Source organism: Kogia breviceps, chromosome 8 (assembly GCF_026419965.1).
Source record: "Kogia breviceps isolate mKogBre1 chromosome 8, mKogBre1 haplotype 1, whole genome shotgun sequence".
Classification (NCBI taxonomy): Eukaryota; Metazoa; Chordata; class Mammalia; order Artiodactyla; family Physeteridae; genus Kogia; species Kogia breviceps.
In genome coordinates this window covers 100,847,770-100,867,076 of record NC_081317.1, presented here as the reverse complement: position 1 = coordinate 100,867,076, position 19,307 = coordinate 100,847,770, and the positions used below count along the sequence as shown (strand labels likewise).

The 19,307-nt window shown below is 39.9% G+C and overlaps 1 protein-coding gene across 1 annotated transcript in view; it reads right to left on the bottom strand.

The window, feature by feature from the left end:
• Positions 1 to 11,177: 11,177 nt before the first annotated feature.
• LPL (lipoprotein lipase) overlaps positions 11,178 to 19,307 on the bottom strand; it is a 29,447-nt gene continuing 21,317 nt past the window's right edge. The window contains exons 9-10 of the mRNA XM_059073403.2: positions 14,878 to 14,982; positions 11,178 to 12,734 (exon numbers count right to left, since the gene is read on the bottom strand). Coding sequence (XP_058929386.1) covers position 12,734; positions 14,878 to 14,982 — 106 coding nt within the window. The 3' untranslated portion in view covers positions 11,178 to 12,733. The remainder of the gene's footprint in view (positions 12,735 to 14,877; positions 14,983 to 19,307) is intronic.

The following is a 19,307-nucleotide window of genomic DNA, read 5'->3' as shown; positions in this document are numbered from 1 at the left end:
TTATTCAGCTATTGATTCCTTCTAGAGAATTTTTAATCTCATTTATTCTGTTGTTCATCATTGATTGTGTGCTCTTTAGTTCTTCTAGGGCCTTGTTAAACATTTCTTGTATTTTCTCCATCTTTTTCCAATATTTTGGATCATCTTTATTATCATCACTCTGAATTATTTTTCAGGTCGACTGCATATTTCCTCTTCATCTGTTTGTTATGGTGGGTTTTTATCTTGCTCCTTCATCTTCTGTGTGTTTCTCTGTCCTCTCATTTTGCTTAACTTACTGTGTTTGGGGTATCCTTTTCACAGACTGCAGGTTCATAGTTCCTGTTGTTTTTGTTGTCTGGCAACAGTGGCTAAGGTTGGTTCAGTTGGTTGTGTAGGTTTCCTGGTGGAGGGCAGTGATGCCTGTGTTCTGGTGGATGAGGCTGGATCTTGTCTTTCTGGTGGGTAGGACAATGTCTGGTGGTGTGTTTTGGGCTGTCTGTGACCTTATTATGATTTTAGGCAGCCTCTCTGCTAATGAGTGGGGCTGTGTTCCTGTCTTGCTAGTTGTTTGGCATAGGGTGTCCAGCACTGTAGTTTGCTGGTCATTGAGTGGAGCTGGGTCTTAGGGTTGACATTGAGATCTCTGGGAGAGCTTTTGCTGTTTGATATTACATGGAACCAGGAGGACTCTGGTGTACCAATGTCCTGAACTTGGCTACCCCTCTTCAGAGGCAAAGGCCTGACACCTGGCTGCAGCACAAAGACCCTGTCTGCCACACAGCTCAGAAGAAAAGGGAGAAAGAAAGAAAGGAAAGAAAGAAAGTAAGAAAGAAGATAGAAAGAAAGAAAGAAAGAAAGAAAGAAAGAAAGAAAGAAAGAAAGAAAGAAAGAAAGAAAGAAAGAAAAGAAATGAAAGTTATTAAAATAAAAAATAAAAGGGTTATTAAAAATTAACAAAATTAAAAAGTAATTAAGAAAAACTAAAGATGGAGAGAAGAGAGCAGCCAAACCAAAAACTAAATCCACCAATGATAACGAGTGCTTAAAACTATACTAAAAAACAAAAAACAAAAAATAATGGACAGACAGAACCCTAGGACAAATGGTAAAAGCAAAGCTTTAGAGACAAAATCACACAAAGAAGCATACACATACAAACTTACAAAAAGAGAAAAATGAAAAAAATATATATATCTGTATATAAAAAAATGGAAGAGAGCCACCAAATCAATAAACAAATCTACCAATGATTATAAACTCTAAATCCTAAACTAAGATAAACATAAAACCAGAAACAAATTAGATGCAGAAAGCAAACCCCAAGTGTACAGTTGCTCCCAATCTGGGGATGATTCATTGTCTATTCAGGTATTCCACAGATGCAGGGTACATTAAATTGATTGTGGAGATTTAATCCGCTGCTCCTTAGGCTGCTGGAAGAAATTTCCCTTTCTCTTCTTTGTTCGCACAGCTCCCGGGGTTCAGCTTTGGATTCAGCCCCACCTCTGGGTGTAGGTTGCCTGAGGGTATCTTTTCTTTGCTCAGACAGGATGGGGTTAAAGTAACAACTGATTAGGGGGCTCTGGCTCTCTTAGGCCAGGGGTAGGGAGGGGTACAGAATGCGGGGCGAACCTGCGGCGGCATAGGCCGCCGTGACGTTGCAACAGGCTGATGCACGACGTGTGTTCTCTCAGGGAAGTTGTCCCTGGATCCCGGGACCCTGGCAGTGGTGGGCTGCACAGGCTCCTGGGAGGGGAGGTGTGGATAGTCACCTGTACTTGCACATAGGCTTCTTGGTGGCTGCAGCAGCAGCCTTAGCATATCATGCCTGTCTCTGGGGTCCACACTGATAGCTGCAGCTCTCACCCATCTCTGGAGCTTGTTTAGGAGGTGCTCTGAATCTCCTCTCCTCACGCACCCTGAAACAATGGTCTCTTGCCTCTTAGGCAGTTGCACACTTTTTCCCGGACTCTCTCCTGGCTAGCTGTGGCACACTAGCCTCTTTCAGGCTGTGTTCACATAGCCAACCCCAGTCCTTTTGCTGGGATCTGACCTCCAAAGCCAGAGCCTCAGCTCCCAGCCCCCACCTGCCCCAGAGGGTGAGCAGACAAGCGTCTCAGGCTGGTGAGAGCTGGTTGGCACCGATCCACTGTGCAGGAATCTCTCTGCTTTGCCCTATGCACCCTTATTGCTGTGCTCTCCTCCGTGGCTCCGAAGCTCCCCCCGCCAACCCCTGTCCTCATCAGTGAAGGGGATTCCTAGTGTGTGGAAACGTTTTCTCCTTCACAGTTCCCTCCCAGAGGTTCAGGTCTTGTCCCTATTCTTCTGTCTCTGTCTTTTCTTTTTTCTTTTTACCTACCCAGGTACGTGGGGAGTTTCTTGCCTTTTAGGAAGTCTGAGGTCTTCTGCCAACATTCAGTAGGTGTTCTGTAGGAGTTGTTCCACATGTAGCTGTATTTCTGTTGTATTTGTGGGCGGGAAGGTGATCTCCATGTCTTACTCCTCTGCCATCTTGAAGGTCTCTAGAACTTTTTATAAGTGAAAATGTCTGCATGAAGTTATTTAATAGGCAATTAGATATATACATGTCTGGAATTTAGAAGAGAGGTTCAGACTGAAGATGTAAATTTTTGATTCAGGTAAATGGTGTTTAAAGCCATGGAACTAAATAGAATCATCTTGAAGACAGGGTCAAAGACTAAGCACTGGGACAATTAAACTTTTACAGATCAAGAAGATGAATAGGAACTAACAAAGGAAATTGAGAAGGAATAGCTAGCTAATCAGAGGGAAGGATAGCAAATGGTGGCGTTTTGGAGATCAATGGGAGTGTTATGAAGAAAGAGCAACCAGCTGGATCAAATTATGCCAGGAAGTCAAGTAAGAGGAGAAAGGAGAATTGACTATTGGGTTTAGCATCATGGTCATTGCTAATAACCTTAACAAAAGTAAGTTTGGTAGAGTGAAAGTGACAGCTCCATTAGACTTTGAGATTGGAGAGGGAAAGTAGAGACAGTGAGTAGAGACACATCCGGCAATTTTGCTGTAAAGAACATATAAATGGAATGGTTGTTGGAAATGAATGTGGGATCAAGGGGCTTTTGCTTTGTTTTTCAGTAGAAACTATTACAGCATGCTTGCATGCTGATAGAGTGATTCATTAAGAAAGTGTCGGGGAGTGGGAAATTTCCCCCTCTACCTCTCCTGAATTCTTGTGACAGGACTAATAATAAAATTGACACAAAACAGATTAACAGGAGAAAAAGAACCAAATGTTAATTCATGCATATGGAGGTCTCATAGAAATAGGAACTAAGAAGTGGCCAGAGCAAACAGCTTTTATACTTTTTAGACAAAGAAACAGTAAACTGGTGAAAAATTGACAGGACAAAGAAACTTAGGTTGGGAGTACTCAGTTAGTGAAGAATCTAAACAGAATTTAGGCTTAGGGTAGTAAATTTAAGAAGTAAAAGGTTTATACAGGCTTCTTGGCCTGAATTTCCTATCTCTGGTGAGAAGGGAGTCCTAATACCTCCAGATGCAGGGAGAGTGCCTTTTGCATGAGTGATTTATTTCCTGCTTTGGGGGAGACAGAAAGGAGTGTCAGAGTGTCACTCTTCCATTGGCCATTTCTTAAGCAACTTAATTCAAAGTAATCAATATGCTACTGAGGCAATTTTAGGGTGGCCTACCCTGGGCCCCAACAGAAGTAAAAATTGAGAGGCAGGATTGAACAGGGACAACTTTAGAGCAATGTCTGAGTAGGAAAGAAGGAATTTCTTCTCCTGTACAATCAATCCGTGCAGGAATTGGCCTTAGATAGGAACAGGGAAAACATTTTTTTATCTGAAGGGAAAGCATAGTATATGGAGCAGGGAAGTTGGTACCTTTAGGAGTGGAGCACATAGACATTCTCTTTATGATTGCCTCTACATTCTCAGTAAAATCAGAAGCTAAGCCATCCTCTGAGACTGAGGAGTGATAAGGAGTTATCGGAAGTTGGAGGTGAAATAATCATCTGAGAGAGTAAAAGAATATTTATAAATGTAGGAGGATTGCTGGGCAGTTCTAAGGTACCATCTGAATGAGGTGCTGAGAGATTTAAAGTGAGACAGTCAGCAGGATGTGTGTGTGTGTGCGTGTGTACGCATTTGTGTGTTTCCAGTCACATTCTGTTGTTCAGATGCAGTCATTGAGAAAGTGATGATTTGGATTTGTTCAAGGCTTGTGTTTTGCCCTGGAAAGTTCAATTCAGGGAGAGAGGAGCAAGGGCCTTGGGAGTTTTAGCAGTGGAGTAATAATGACCTTGGTCTTTGAAATCTAATCTGAGTAAGGATCAAAGTGAGGATATGTAAGGAAGCAAGAGATGGATAAATCAATGAATTGGAAGTTCTAGGGCATTTGAGGAAGTGTTGGATTAAATTAATTAACAAGTAGTAGTGGTAGTAGTAGTGGTCAAAGAGGAGATAAATTGAAATGGAGTTCAAGAGTTATTAGTAATGACATAATGTAGTATATAACTCAAGAAGTCTATGTAAAAGTAGATTGAGGGACAAGATTATGGGAGGAGAGGACATAAAGAAATTATGAGCCCATAATTTTGGAAGCATCATCTGTATATGTCCCAGCTATCTATTTTTGTATAACACATCTCTTCAAAACTTAGATTAAAACAATGTATTATTATTATTTATTTTGGCCGTGTTGGGTCTTCATTGCTGAGCACGGGCTTTCTCTAGTTGCAGCGAGTGGGGGCTACTCTTTGCTGTGGTGCACGGGTTTCTCATCTGTGGTGGCTTTTATTGTGGAGCAGGGACTCTAGGTGCACCGGCTTCAGTAGCTGTGGCACACGGGCTCAGTAGTTGTGGCACACAGGCTTAGTTGCTCCACAGCATGTGGGATATTCCTGGACCAGGGCTCGAACCCATGTCCCCTGCATTGGCAGGTGGATTCTTAACCACTGTGCCAGCAGGAAAGTCCCAACAATGTATTATTATCTCTCACAGTACTGTGGTTAGTTCCAGGTAATAGCTGGGATTACAGTCTTCTAAACACTCAACCAGGTGGAAATCCAAGATGGCTCATTCACATGGCTGACAGTTGATGCTGGATGCTTGCCAGGAGCTCAGCTAGGCTGTTGACCAGAGTGCCAACATATGTAACTCCATGTAACTTGGACTTCTTACATCACATGTGTTGTGTTCCAAAGGCAAGTGTCCCAAGAGTGAGTGTTCCAAGAGGCAGGAAGCAGAAACTACAAAGCCAGTGAAGGGTTACACCCAAACTGGAATAGTGTTATTTCTACAATATTGTGTTAGTAGAAGCAATCTCAGGGCCCACACAGATTCAAGGGGGTGTGGGGAATAGATTCTAATTCTTGAGAGGGATGGCAAGGTAACATTGCAGAAGAATATGTGGAATGGAAGATATTGTTGTGGCCATCTTTGGAAAATAAAATTTGCCATAGCATGGATACTGAAATCAATAAGAATAATAATAGGACTAGTGTTGGAGGGAGAGAGAGTGAGCCAGGTGTTAAAATGCTGATTAGGAAGAACAAAGAACTATTTTGTTGCAGATATCTGCAACAAGGAGAAATAGAAGATAATGAGTTTGTTGGTAGGAGCTTTAGCAAACTTGGGGTTTGAGGAAAAAGGAAGGGATAATGGTATAAAAATGGTAAGGAGGAACAAGAAGGATATCTACCTCACTCTCAGGTCAAGTGATAAAAGAGGAAAGGACTATCTACCCTTAAAGAAGGCTACAGGAGAGAGGTATTCTCAAGGGACAGCCAATCTCAGAGAAAGAAGGTAAAGATTATGCTCAGACAGGAAGATGCGAATACAATGGATTTTGCTGATGACTAATGAAGATTTCCAGAAGATGGGGAATTCCCTGGAGATCCAGTGGTTAGGATTCCTCACTTCCACTGCATGGGTTCGATCCTTGGTCAGGGAACTGGAAATTGTGGAAGGGTGTGTGGGGTTGGAGAAGGGTGGGAGACAGAGTTAGGTTAGGGAATATACAGAGTCACAAGGGAATGAGAGTCAGGAGATGATAAATAACCTAGGAATCTTGAGATTCATTGGTGAACAAGGAAAACAAAGTTACTGAGCATGATGGAATTAAGGCATGATGGTCTCTCTAAGACAAGTTGTTACATTAAAGTTGCAAGAATTGGGTATGGTATACTTGGAGCAAAGAGAGCGTTGTGAGACCCTTCTTCAGTTAAAGACCACTTTGGCCCCAGGGGTATGGGGACCTCTATAGGAAAAAAAATGACTTTTAACATGTCTATGGGTATATATTATATAGCTTCTTTTCTCTTTTGTTTTGCTTTTGACAGAGTATTGAAGTATAATTGACGTTAATAAACTACAGTTCTAAAGTGTACAATTTAATAAGGGTTGTGATAGTGTGACCATCACCAAAGTCAAGATAACATATCCACAACCCCAGATGTTTACTCAGGTCCCTTTATAATCTCTGTCTCCAGTCCTCCCTCCCTTCATTCTTCAGGCAGTCACTAATCTGCTTTCTGCCATTACACATTAATTTTAAATTACAAGAATTTTATGTAAATGAAATAATACAGTATGCACTCTTATTTTGTGTGTCCTTTCACACAGCATAATTATTTTGAGATTCATCCATGTTGTTAGGTGTATCAGTAGTCCACAATACATTTATATATTCACACGTTGATAGTTATGTGGGTGGTTTCCAGATCATAGTGATTACAAATATATCTGCTATGAACATTCATGTACAAGTCTGTATGGACATTTGCTCTCATTTATTTTTGGTAAATACCCAGGAATGTATAGGCTGAATCATATGGTAAATGTTTGTTTAACATTTTAAGAATCTGTCAGACTTCCCTGGTGGTGCAGTGGTTGAGAATCCGCCTGCCGATGCAGGGGACACGGGTTCGTGCCCCGGTCCGGGAAGATCCCACATGCCGCAGAGCAGCTGGGCCCGTGAGCCATGGCCGCTGAGCCTGCGCGTCCGGAGCCTGTGCTCTGCAACGGGAGAGGCCACAACAGTGAGAGGCCCACGTACCACACAAAAAAAAAAAAAAAAAAAAAAAAAAAAAAAGAATCTGTCAAACTGTTTTCCAAAGTGAGTATACTATTTACATTCCCACTAGTAAAGTATGAGTGCTCTAGTTGCTGAGTATTGTTATTATTCTCTCTGATGATGTCTGCTTCTTATTGGGGGGGGGTGTTTATGACATTTACTGTTAATGTTATTATTGACATAGTTAATTTTAAGTGTATTCTCTTGCTAATTGTTTTCTCTTTGTCCCATATGTCATTTGTATCCCTTTTCTTCTTTTTCTCTCTTCTTTTGGATTAAGTTTATTACAAATTTTATCTCCCTTTTCTGGTTTATTAGCTGTTTTGTAACTTTATTCCTTGCTTTACTATTCATGGTGTAAACCTTTAACTTATGACAGTTTTTGTTCTAATGATGTTATATGATACAACTTCACTTATAGCATTATAGCCTTACAATTGAATATTTTCATTTCTCCCCTCCCAGCCTCTGGACTATTGTCATCCATTTATTTGTACATATATGATAAACCCACAATTCTTTTTTTTTTTTTTTTTTTTGCGGTACGCAGGCCTTTCACTGTTGTGGCCTATCCTATTGCAGAGCACAGGCTCCGGATGCACAGGCTCAGTGGCCATGGCTCACGGGCCCAGCCGCTCCGCGGCATGTGGGATCTTCCCAGCCTGGGGCATGAACCTGTGTCCCCTGCATCGGCAGGCAGACTCTAAACCACTGCGCCACCAGGGAAGCCCTCCACTTTTGTTTTTGAAAGACATTTTTACTGGGTATAGAATTCTAAGCAACAGGTTTTTTTCTTTGAGTACTTAAAGACGTTGTTCACTTGTATTCTCATGCATTTTTTTCAACAGGAAATATTCTTCCATCTTTATATTTCTCCCTCTGTGCATATATAATCTTCTTTCTCTAGCTGCTTAAAAATTTTTCTTTCTCACTTGTTTTGAGAAACTTAACTACAATGTACTTTGGTGTAGTTTTCTTGTTTCTGGGTTTCATTAAATTTCTTGGATCTATGGATCTATAGTTTTCATCAGATTTGAAAATGTTCTACCATTTTTTCATTTTATATTTTTTCTGTTCCTTAAGAACCCCTGCTTTCATTCAAAGTCACCAATTACACATATAATAGGACACTTCAAGTTATCCCACAACTCACTGATGCTTTGTTTAATTTTTGGTACTTTTTACTCTCTTTTTCATTTTGTACAGTATGTCTTCCCATCCCTTAATCTTTTCTTCTGCAATGCTTAGGTTGTCATTAATTCCATGCAGTTTATTTTTCATCTCAAACATTATAGTTTTCATCCCAAGATGTTTGATTATTTTAAAAAAGCTTCCATGTTTCTATACTTAACATACTCAGTCTTACCTGTAGCTCTTTGAACACATAAAATGTAGTCTTATAACTGTTTTAATGTCCTAAACTACTGATTCTGTCATCTGGGTTGGTTTTGATTAGTTGATTTTTTTTTCTTTTTAGTTACGGGTCATGTTTTTCTGCCTTTTGCATTCTTGATAATTTTCTTTTTTGGCGGTACGCGGGCCTCTCACTGCTGTGGTTCCTCCCGTTGCGGAGCACAGGCTCTGGATGCGCAGGCTCAGCGACCATGGCTCATGGGCCCAGCCACTCCACAGCTTGTGGGATCCTCCCGGACTGGGGCACGAACCTGTGTCCCCTGCATCGGCAGGCGGACTCTCAACCACTGCGCCACCAGGGAAGCCCGCATTCTTGATAATTTTGATCAGGTACATTTGTAAATTTTGCCTTGGTAGATGCTTAAAATTCTTATAAATATTCTTTAGCCTTGTTCTGGGTTGCACGTTCTTAGAAACAATTTTAGCCTTTGGGTCTTGCTTATAAGCTGTGTTGACAGTACCAGTGAAGTGTTTATTTTAGAGCTATTTTTGCTGAACTACCAAGATAAAGCCCTTTTGTGTATTCTACTTGATAACTCACTAATTATGAGGTTTTTCTAGTCTGTAAATTGGAGAGAGGCACTATTTTATTTCTGTGTGAACAATATAGGTACTATTTTCTCTATTCTTTTTGGATGGTTCATTCCTGAACATTTGGTAGTTCATTATCTCCACTCCCACACACACACATATACACAGTGATCAGTACTCAGCCAAAGACTCAAGGGAGACCCTCAGCTGAACTCCAGATTTCATTATGAAATGATTACTATAAGTCTAGTAATCATCTGTTCTCATACAAAGTTACTACAATATTTGATTGTATTCCTTAATCATTTGACACTTAAAGAGTGGAAATGAGAACAATCAGGTACAGATACTGCATTTCTGAAGTTAAGTGGGCACAGTTTGAATGCTAATAAGGTAGGTTAGAAGCTTGGGTTATCCCAGAAGCAGCTGATAAGCATACGTTATTGGATGGTATCATTCAGATATAATAATTCTGTGTTCCAAAAGACTTTCCCTAATGAACAAAACAGAGGCTGTGTCTAGAACATTAGTAACTAACTGTCTAAATTTCTTAAGAGGTCATTACAGATTTTATAAAACCATACTTATTTTAATTTAACTAGAAAAACAAATTGTATAATCCATAATACTTTAAATGAAGAACATGTGGGCCAAGAAGTCAAACTATCGTAAGCTATTCTGAGTCTCAGAAGGGCAATCCCTGCTCTAGAAATTGATGCAGTACTAAGAAGTACTGATTGTTCGAAGAACCAATCCTTACTTAGTTACATGGATGGGCTGTACGTTCTTTTTTTAAAAAATTAATTAATTTATTTATTAATTTATTTTTGGCTGTGTTGGGTCTTCATTGCTGCACACGGGCCTTCTCTAGTTGCAGCGAGCGGGGGCTACTCTTTTTTGCAGTGCGCGAGCTTCTTACTGCGGTGGCTTCTCTTGTTGAGGAGCAAGGGCTCTAGGTACATGGGCTCAGTAGTTGTGGCTCGTGGGCTCTACAGTGCAGACTCAGTAGTTGTGGTGCATGGACTTAGTTGCTCCACGGAATGTGGGATCTTCCCAGACCAGGGTTCAAACCAATGTCCCCTGCATTGGCAGGCAGATTCTTAAGCACTGAACCACCAGGGAAGTCCCTTTTTTCAAAGTCTTTACTGAATTTTGTTACAATATTGCTTCTGTTTTATGTTTTGGTTTTTTGGCCGCGAGGCATGTGGGATCTTAGCTCCCTGACCAGGGATCAAACCCGCATTCCCTGCATTGGAAGGTGAAGTCTTAACCACTGGACTACCAGGGAAGACCCTGAATGTTGTTCTTTCTCATTATCAAGACAATTCAAAGAAAAGGTCTAAAAATGCACCCTCTCATCCCAAATAATTCATTTTATTGCACAAATGCCACTGACTTTTTAGCTAATTATCAGACCTCAGAAATAGCAACACTATTCCAGAAAATGGTGAAAGATATTTTTATATTGTCTAACATTTTACTTGTGAAAAAGTATCTGGCAGGCAAGGAAAGTCCTGTGTATTGTTTTAGGAAAAATTCTGTATCATTTTTCTCTATAATTTAAAGGATCTCTAAGGCTTTGTGCACATGTAAATATAAAAAAATAAAATATAATATGCACTGTAATTTTTAGAAGCTATAGTTTTTACTAAACATAGGATTACTCAGTAAAAATTTGCTCAGTGAATCTGCCCTAAGAATAAATTTCTTTTTGGAGGGGTTTAAATGATACAAAATAATGACTTAGTATTGTAATAAAATTTCATCAATTTTATTAAAAGCAGATTCCATTTCTTCACATAGTTAAGTAAGTTTTGTGTTTTTTTAAAGCCCATTTTATTGTATTACTTCATAAGAGTAAGTTGGCTCAGTGAGACTGTCACTGATAAAGACATGTACAAAGTTAGCACCAAACAGCTATAAATGCAGATAGCCACAATGACCTTTCCAATATGTACAAACTCCCTTTACACATACACACATATATTTACAGCTAATAAATAACATTTAAAGCCAAAGCATTGCTGATCTATATAGTGAAGTCTGTAGAAGCCAGAGTTCCCAGGGCCATACACTGATATGATTCATTCTTTCTTAAGTTGATGCACCCTTGCTCAAAACCCAAATTCAGAGAATTAATGAATTTACAATAAAGGGGGATGCCAACAACATGTCGCACAACATTTTATTTTTAGAGAGAATTCATTCCAAGCTGGCTGATGTCAATCACAACATTCGTCCTATTTTGTACAGGCAAAACCGTATTTCTCAGATGAAGGCCTTAAGTTCTGGCACCACTGGAACAATTTCTACTCCAATATGTTCCAATACATCTCTTGATCATTTACCTTCCAAGCCATGCTGAGGAATAATCATACATGTGGGGCTTCATATGTGAATATGTGTTCAGACACCCACACACATTCACAGTTTGGATTCCCAGCAATAGCCTCTGAGATATTTGACTTCTTTATCATTTTATAATAATATATAGAAAAGCATTCTGAAAATATGAGATCTAGTTTATAAATAATTGTTCACTCACTCTTGACTAGTTGTTAAAAACAACAACAACTCTCATGATATTCCATGTGATTATAACAATGCGGGATCCTTTTAACTGCCCATGATGGTTTTAAGCACTGCCTATGACTATATCCTGTAACTCTACTATTTCTTTACTTAGTAAAAACAATCCTTGTCTAAAATTTGTAAGAGTTTGCATGATGCAAAATTTGACCTTGAACACATATTTTCTTATCAAAATTAGGGAAGAAAGAGACATGCTAAAAGTCTGACTGAAATAAGCCTAAAATTAAATAGTAACCATTGTATATTAAAGGACTTCAAATCAATGAATATAATTTTGAAAATCTGATAATAAAATTATGGTTTCATTTTCTTTCTCTGTAGTTAAAATTATGTGTCAGCTGATGGTAACAGGCTGATTTTAAATGCCTATCCAGGGAAGTTTGTTAAAATATAATCTTGAGACAAAGCAAGAAAAGGAAGGGGAAAGACTAAACAATAAACAGCAAAGCCTATTAAGATTTAATTGATCTCAATATTATATGTCTTTTAATTTGTAACTTATTTATGATGCAACCAACAGCAGGGAGTATTTAAAGCGTTAGTGCTTTATCAAGTCTATTCTCCCCATTCCTCTCTCCAAGTCACTAGTTCCTGGTTAACTCCTGGGCTACATCCCAATGGCAAGAGGAGAATCATTCCAAGAAAGTAGGTATTTTGACTGATAAGTAAATGGGTCCGACTCATGCCACAAAAAAATCCCTTTCTATATTTAGACTTGGATAAAACTTTGAAAAGGTCATCAGTCTAGAAAAATGCAGAATTCCAATTAAAATATGAGGTTCTAATCAATTTTAGGCTATGGCTAAAATCACTATATGAAGAGGTCTGATTATTTTACCATGAGCCCAAACAATTCTTCTTTCTTTCTCAAAGGACAGAAGGCAGTGCTTTTCATATCTGCTATTTTTTAATGTTGAAAGATGTGCTATTTGGCCACTCTACTCCTCAAATTGAATTAGCCACTTTTCAGTATTTGAGACTGTCTCCTAAAATAACTACCAAGGCTATAGAGCTGGGATTAATACTCAGGAAAATCCACCTTTAACCACCCAAAGCACTGGGCGTCTTTTGTAAAAGTTACTTCATTCTTCATAGAATTCATAGGCTGTTCTTTCTTCTGTAGATTTGCCCAGTTTCTGAGAGAAAACAGAGGAAGAATGGCAATTTATTACCTGCTTAGTGTTTTATAACCCTCCTCCCCTCCCCCCAACTACCTTCATGGTGAAAAAGTAGTCACCTGGAAGTTCAGAACAAAGGTTGTGAGAATAAACTGAATCAGAGGAAGTGGCAGGCTCATAAGAATAAAAGACACTCTAATATGTACTTAGCCATGTCCTGATAAGGAGTAGCATTTTCAGAAGACTGACTGAACCAAATGATTTCAAAATTTAGGAAGATTGCTTACTTCTAAAACTTGTTAAATAAAATACTTATTTTTTTCTTTTCTTGAGAGTTCTAAAGAGTTATTTCAGAAAATGAGGGAAAGAGAAGCTTTTATTTGATTGATTAATTTAGTCACAGAGATGACAAACTGCAGAGGGTAATTAGTCTGATTCATAATTACCTCCTAGAAGCAGATCAGGTGTAAAAAAAATAAAAAGCTCTCTAAATATCTGTTGTTCCAGTGGTCTTATAATCAGATGAGGAATGTATCATAACTATCTCAGATAAAGTCTTATAACTTATATAAATAATATGACCAGAAATACTTTATAAACAGCTGGAGTTATTTCCTAATTTTTTGAGTTTTTTTTTTTTAATTCACATTATATATTTAGAGTTGTGGATGATTTGGAGAGAATGTATGCAGAGGTGTGTTTGTGTATGTTTATAGGTAACGTAAAATCAATGTTTAAAACTTCATATAGGAGTTCCTTTCAAAGAGCTAAAGCAAGTGTGAAATTGCCTCAGATTTGTGATGAGGAAAAACAAAGCAATAAAGCTCTTAGTAGAAGTCTCCACTTAGATAAAAATTCAGTTATTCTCCCTGTCTCAATACCAGTAACTGTTCTCCATTTCAAGTTTATCTTGAGTGCTCTTACATTAATGTTTTCAATCCAGATGGCTTCATCTTGTCACTCAAAGTACATATGTCATAATGCCATTATGTAAAAAAATAAAAGAATGTAAATATTACATGTGCATAGAGAAAGTCTGAAAGGATATAAATTAAAATGTTAATTGGGGGTTGTCCCTGGGTGATAGTTACAATGATTTTATTGTCTTTTTGTCTATTTTTTCTAATCTATTCAAAATCCATAATTATCCCTGGATAAACTATCTTATAAAATGGAAATTTAAAATAATAGAGATATTCCACATTAGGGTCTTTAATATGCTTTTTTTGATTAGAAAATTCTTATTCTGTACTTTGGTCTATAAATGCAACTGGGAGAAGACAAACCGAAAGCAATTGGCTTTTCTATTTCCAGATGATGTTGTGACCAGCCTTTCCCATTGTTTCTTGTGTCACTGGCTTCTATGATATGATCTAAGCTTTCCCCCTTTATACCTATAACCCATCAACACTTGGCTTCTGGCAGGGGAATTAGTGGAGGAATGAAAGTGGCACACTTTGGGAATTCAGGAGGGGATGGGGAAGGTCACATGTTCAGTCTCTACTTAGTACTGACATGCTGGAATGATTCAGCTGACAGCTGCCATGTGGATTAGCCTTAAAGGTCAGGTAGAAAAGAGCCAGGCAGTTGTTTTGAGATGGAAAAGAGAACCATCTCTTAAACTCTAAGTCCACTAGCTTTCCGTCTTTGGGGGTTTTGAGATGGATGCTTGGTGGCTGCCCCTTTGGCTCTCTGTCCTGGAATCTGCTGGCACTTGGAGAATCAAGAAGGACTTGGGCTGCAGCTGATGTTTTGCTCCCCTGGGTACATCCTGGGAGGAGCTGTACCCACAGCCGCAATCACAGCTACTAACTTGTGTTGTATCCACTGCACACAGGGTCTGTAAAGGGGGCAGTACAGGAAAAAGCAGAAATGAAGATTTCGTGGTAGTTCAAGATGTAAAATAAAATCTAAAAAGTGCACCTGGGGTGAAGGCCAGAGCTGGCGGAAAGAACAGAAAGAAAAAGAAAATAGAGGAAGTACTGCCAAAAGCAAATGCACTGGTCTAATGTGTATGTAGGAGGCCTGAGAAAGGCCACCCGAAGGCTCTGATCACAAGACTCAGTCCAAGCCTTTAGTTCAGGGGTGAAGGGCAAATGCATCAAGCAACATCCCTCAGCAAGTTCAAGATACCCAGAGAGCCTTAGCCCATGATGCTCACCAGTGAGACTTTCTATTCAGAGATTTGTCATGGCATTTCACAAATATCACAGGTGACTTTCCTTTCTGCAGATGAGACATTTTCTCCCTGGAACAGAAGATCACCCTGTGGAACGAAATGGACGTGAACACACCATATTGGAACAATAAAAATGACTGTTCAAAAATAAATGGTTCAGTCAGGACTGTTTGAATCCTACATAATCGTTCTGATTGCTTTGATATTTCCAGTAATCACCTGTTTATACACAGGCCATTCAGGTCAGCAACACATCCAAATCAGAGGGTTGTCTAAGGGCTTAACCCACTGTCCGGCAGTAAAGCTAGTTCATCAGTACAGACAGGCACACAGACAGCCTGGAGCAGGCTTACAATCACAAGATTTTCACCAAAAAATGATACAAGATCAACTTTACCACTTCTTAGTGTCTGCAGTAGGGAATTCACAAACTAGCCTTCAACTGGCCCTGCTCGTAAAACAAATACTCTGTATAGCCTCTCCATTCACAACCTCTTCCCCCCTGCCTTTGGTTATAAAAGAAAATGACAAAAGAGAAATACATTATCAACCCTTATTTATTCATTCATTCATTCATTCATTGGTCATGCCTCGTGGCTTAGGGGATCTTAGTTCCCCAGCCAGGGATTGAACCCAGGCCCTCCACAGTGAAAGCACTGAGTCCTAACCACTGGACCATCAGAGAATTCCTTAGCAATCTTAATTTAAAGACTCATTTTATTTACAATAATAGTATACTACAGTTTGCAAAATCCCTATACATTTAGTATAAAACTTTAAAATCTTATGGGGCTCTCTATGCAATTCATTTTATCTATGTGGAGAGGGGTTGGGAAGAGAGGATGAGATTATCTTGGAATCTTGTCCTTCTTGAAGAGCTTAGTTTTAATCTTTGAATGTCCAACTGGCATCTCTGAGGTTCTCTGCATAACTGTTTTGTGCTTGCAAGAATCAGTGCTAAATGAGAAGCTGAGATTCTTGACTTCTAATCTCAACTCTCACTCAATTTCTATGGCAATTCAGAGTTTAGGTTTTCTTTCCATGAAATGCAGAGATACCATTACTTCCCTACTATGACAATAAAATAACACTCCTAAAAAATGATAGGTGTAATTATCTAGGTAATGTAGTTTTAAAGACAAAGCCTACTAAAGTTTCACCTGAACATTGGAGGCTCCATAAATACTATTTCCAGGTAATAACATGAGAGTGAATGAAAATGAATGGAGAGGGGTGGAAGTCGAGAGGGGCAGAGTCAAGATGGCGTACTAGGAGGACGCGGAATTCGCGTCTCCTCACAACTCGGGCACCTACCAGGCACCGGTGGGGGACCATGGACATGTAAGGGAACGGGAGGAAACCCCAGCGACCAGGTAGGACATGGAGAATGGGGGGAGTGAAGGGGATGAGAAGTGGAGGTGGGACGGAACTGGCACCCCTGAGGGGCAGCTGGGGGAGGGGAAGGGATCCCACATGCCGGAAGGGGGAAGTTGGGGAACCACTGGTGGGCAGAGGATCAAAAGGGAGCCTGGCGAGGTTTTCCCTGCCCACTTGGACCCCCAGGAACCTGCTGAGATTCCGGGCCTGATCCTCTACCCACCGAGGTCCCCTCCAGCCATGCTGGTCCTGAGGGAGTGGGAAGGTGAGAAGGGGGAGCAAAAAGCAAAGACCAGACCTCCAGCACCCCTGAGGGATGGCTGGGGGAGGGGAGGAGTTCCTACACCAGCGGACCCACCCACGGTTAGGGGTCCAGAGGGGTGGGGGAGACCCTGGGGGAGACGGTGGCCGTGGGACGTGAAGGAACAGAAAGGAACACAGCCAGTGCTTTCCCTGTCCACTTAGGCACCGGGAAGCCTGTTGGGCTCACGAGTCTAATCCTCTGCCCTTGGAGCCTCCCTCCTGCTGCACAGAACCTGAGTCCCACCCCTACACCCCCAACCAGGGCCCCACCTCTACACTCCGAGACCCCCTCCAACACGCTCAGCCTAAACCCCACCCACACATGCTCACTCAGGGCCTTACCTCCAAACTCCAGAACCCCACACTCCAGAGGCCCTCCTTCCAGCCTGCTGCCTCTCCCCTTCTGCGCACCTCCTAGGCAGAGGCCTCACCCCACGCTTGAAAGTCAGTCGGCCTAGGTCCCGAGCCACACTCAAGGGTCACTCTCCCACCCGCCTAGGTACTGTCCTACCCCAAACCCCAAACCCCGCCCCTGCCTAAGTTCCAACCCCTGCCTAAATTCCACCCCCATAGCCAAGGCTTTTCTTTTTTTTCTGTGTGGTTTTATTTTACCTTGTTGCAGTTGTTTCAATTACAGTTTTATTTTTCCTAATATATTTTACATCTAATTGTATTTTGTTTTTATCCTTTGATATGGTACTGCTCCTTTTTTCTTTCTGATTTTTTTTTTTTTTAACCATTCCACAAAGCTTGTGAGATCTTGGTTCCCAGGCTGGAGGTCAGGCCTGAGCTCCTGTGGTGGGAGCTCTGAATCCAAACTGCTGGACTAACAGAGAACCTCAGACCCCAGGGAATATTGATTGGAGTGAGGCCTCCTGGAGGTCCTCATCTCAGCAACAAGACCCTGCTCTATCCAACTGCCTGCAAACTCCAGTGCTGGATGTCTCAGGCCAAACAACCAGTAAGACAGGAATACAGCACCAAAAAAGGGGGAAAAATAAAAAAGACATGACAAAAAAATATGTTACAGACGAAGGAGCAAAGTAAAAACCTATAAGACCAAACAAATGAAGATAAAATAGGCAATCAACATGAAAAAGAATTCAGAGTAATGATAGTAAAGATGATCCAATATCTTGGAAATAGAATGCAGAAAATACAAGAAACATTTAACAAGGATCTAGAAGAACTAAAGGGCAAAGAGTGATGAACAACACAATTACTGAAATTAAAAGTACTCTAGAAGGAATCAATAGCAGAATAACTGAGGCAGAAGAACGGATAAGTGAGCTGGAAGATAACATGATGGAAATAACTGCCAGAGAGCAGAATAAAGAAAAAAGAATGAAAAGAATTGAGGACAGTGTCTTGTAGACACCCACTTCAGACGTAGGGACACATACAGACTGAAAGTAAGAGGATGGAAAAAGATATTCCATGCAAATGGAAATCAAAAGAAAGCTGGAGTAGCAATTCTTATATCAGACAAAATAGACTTTATAACAAAGACTATTACAGGAGACAAAGAAGTACACTACATAATGATCAAGGGATCAATCCAAGAAGAAGACATAACAATTATAAATATTTATGCACCCAACATAGGAGCACCTTAATACACAAGGCAAATGCTAAAAACCGTGAAAGGAGAAATCGACAATAACACAATAATAGTAGGGGACTTTAACACCCCACTTTCACCAATGGGCAGATCATCCAAAATGAAAATAAATAAGGAAACAGAAGACTTAAATGACACATTAAGCAAGATGGACTTAACTGACATTTATAGGACATTCCATCCAAAAACAACAGAATACACTTTCTTCTCAAGTGCTCATAGAACATTCTCCAGGATAGACCATATTTTGGGTCAAAAAACCAAGCCTTGGTAAATTTAAGAAAATTGAAATCATATCAAGTATCTTTTCCGATCACAACGCTATGAGACTAGATATCAATTACAGGAAAGAAACCTGTAAAAAATACAAACACATGGAGGCTAAACAATACTCTATGAAATAACCAAGAGACCACTGAAGAGATCAAAGAGGAAATTAAAAAATACCTAAAACAATTGACAATGAAAACACGATGATCCAAAACCTATGAATGCAACAAAAGCAGTTATAGGAGGGAAGTTTATAGGAATACAATCCTACCTCAAGAAACAAGAAACATCTCAAGTAAACAACCTAACCTTACACCTAAAGCAATTAGAGAAAGAAGAAAAAAAAAACAAAAACGCAAAGTTAGCAGAAGGAAAGAAATCATAAAGATCAGATCAGAAATAAATGAAAAAGAAATGAAGGAAACAGTAACAAAGATCAATAAAACTAAAAGCTGGGTTTTTGACAAGATAAACAAAATTGACAAACCATTAGCCAGACTCATCAAGAAAAAACGGGAGATGACTCAAATCCATAGAATTAGAAATGAAAAAGAAGTAACAACTGACACTGCAGAAATATAAAGGATCATGAGACATTACTATAAGCAACTCTATGCCAATAAAATGGACAACGTGTAAGAAATGGACAAACTGTTAGAAGAGCACAACCTTCTGAGACTGAACCAGGAAGAAATAGAAAATATAAAGAGACCAGTCACAGGCACTGAAATTGAAACTGTGATTAAAATTCTGCCAACAAACAAAACCCCAGGACCAGATGGCTTCACAAGCGAATTCTATCAAACATTTAGAGAAGATCTAACACCTATCCTTCTCAAAT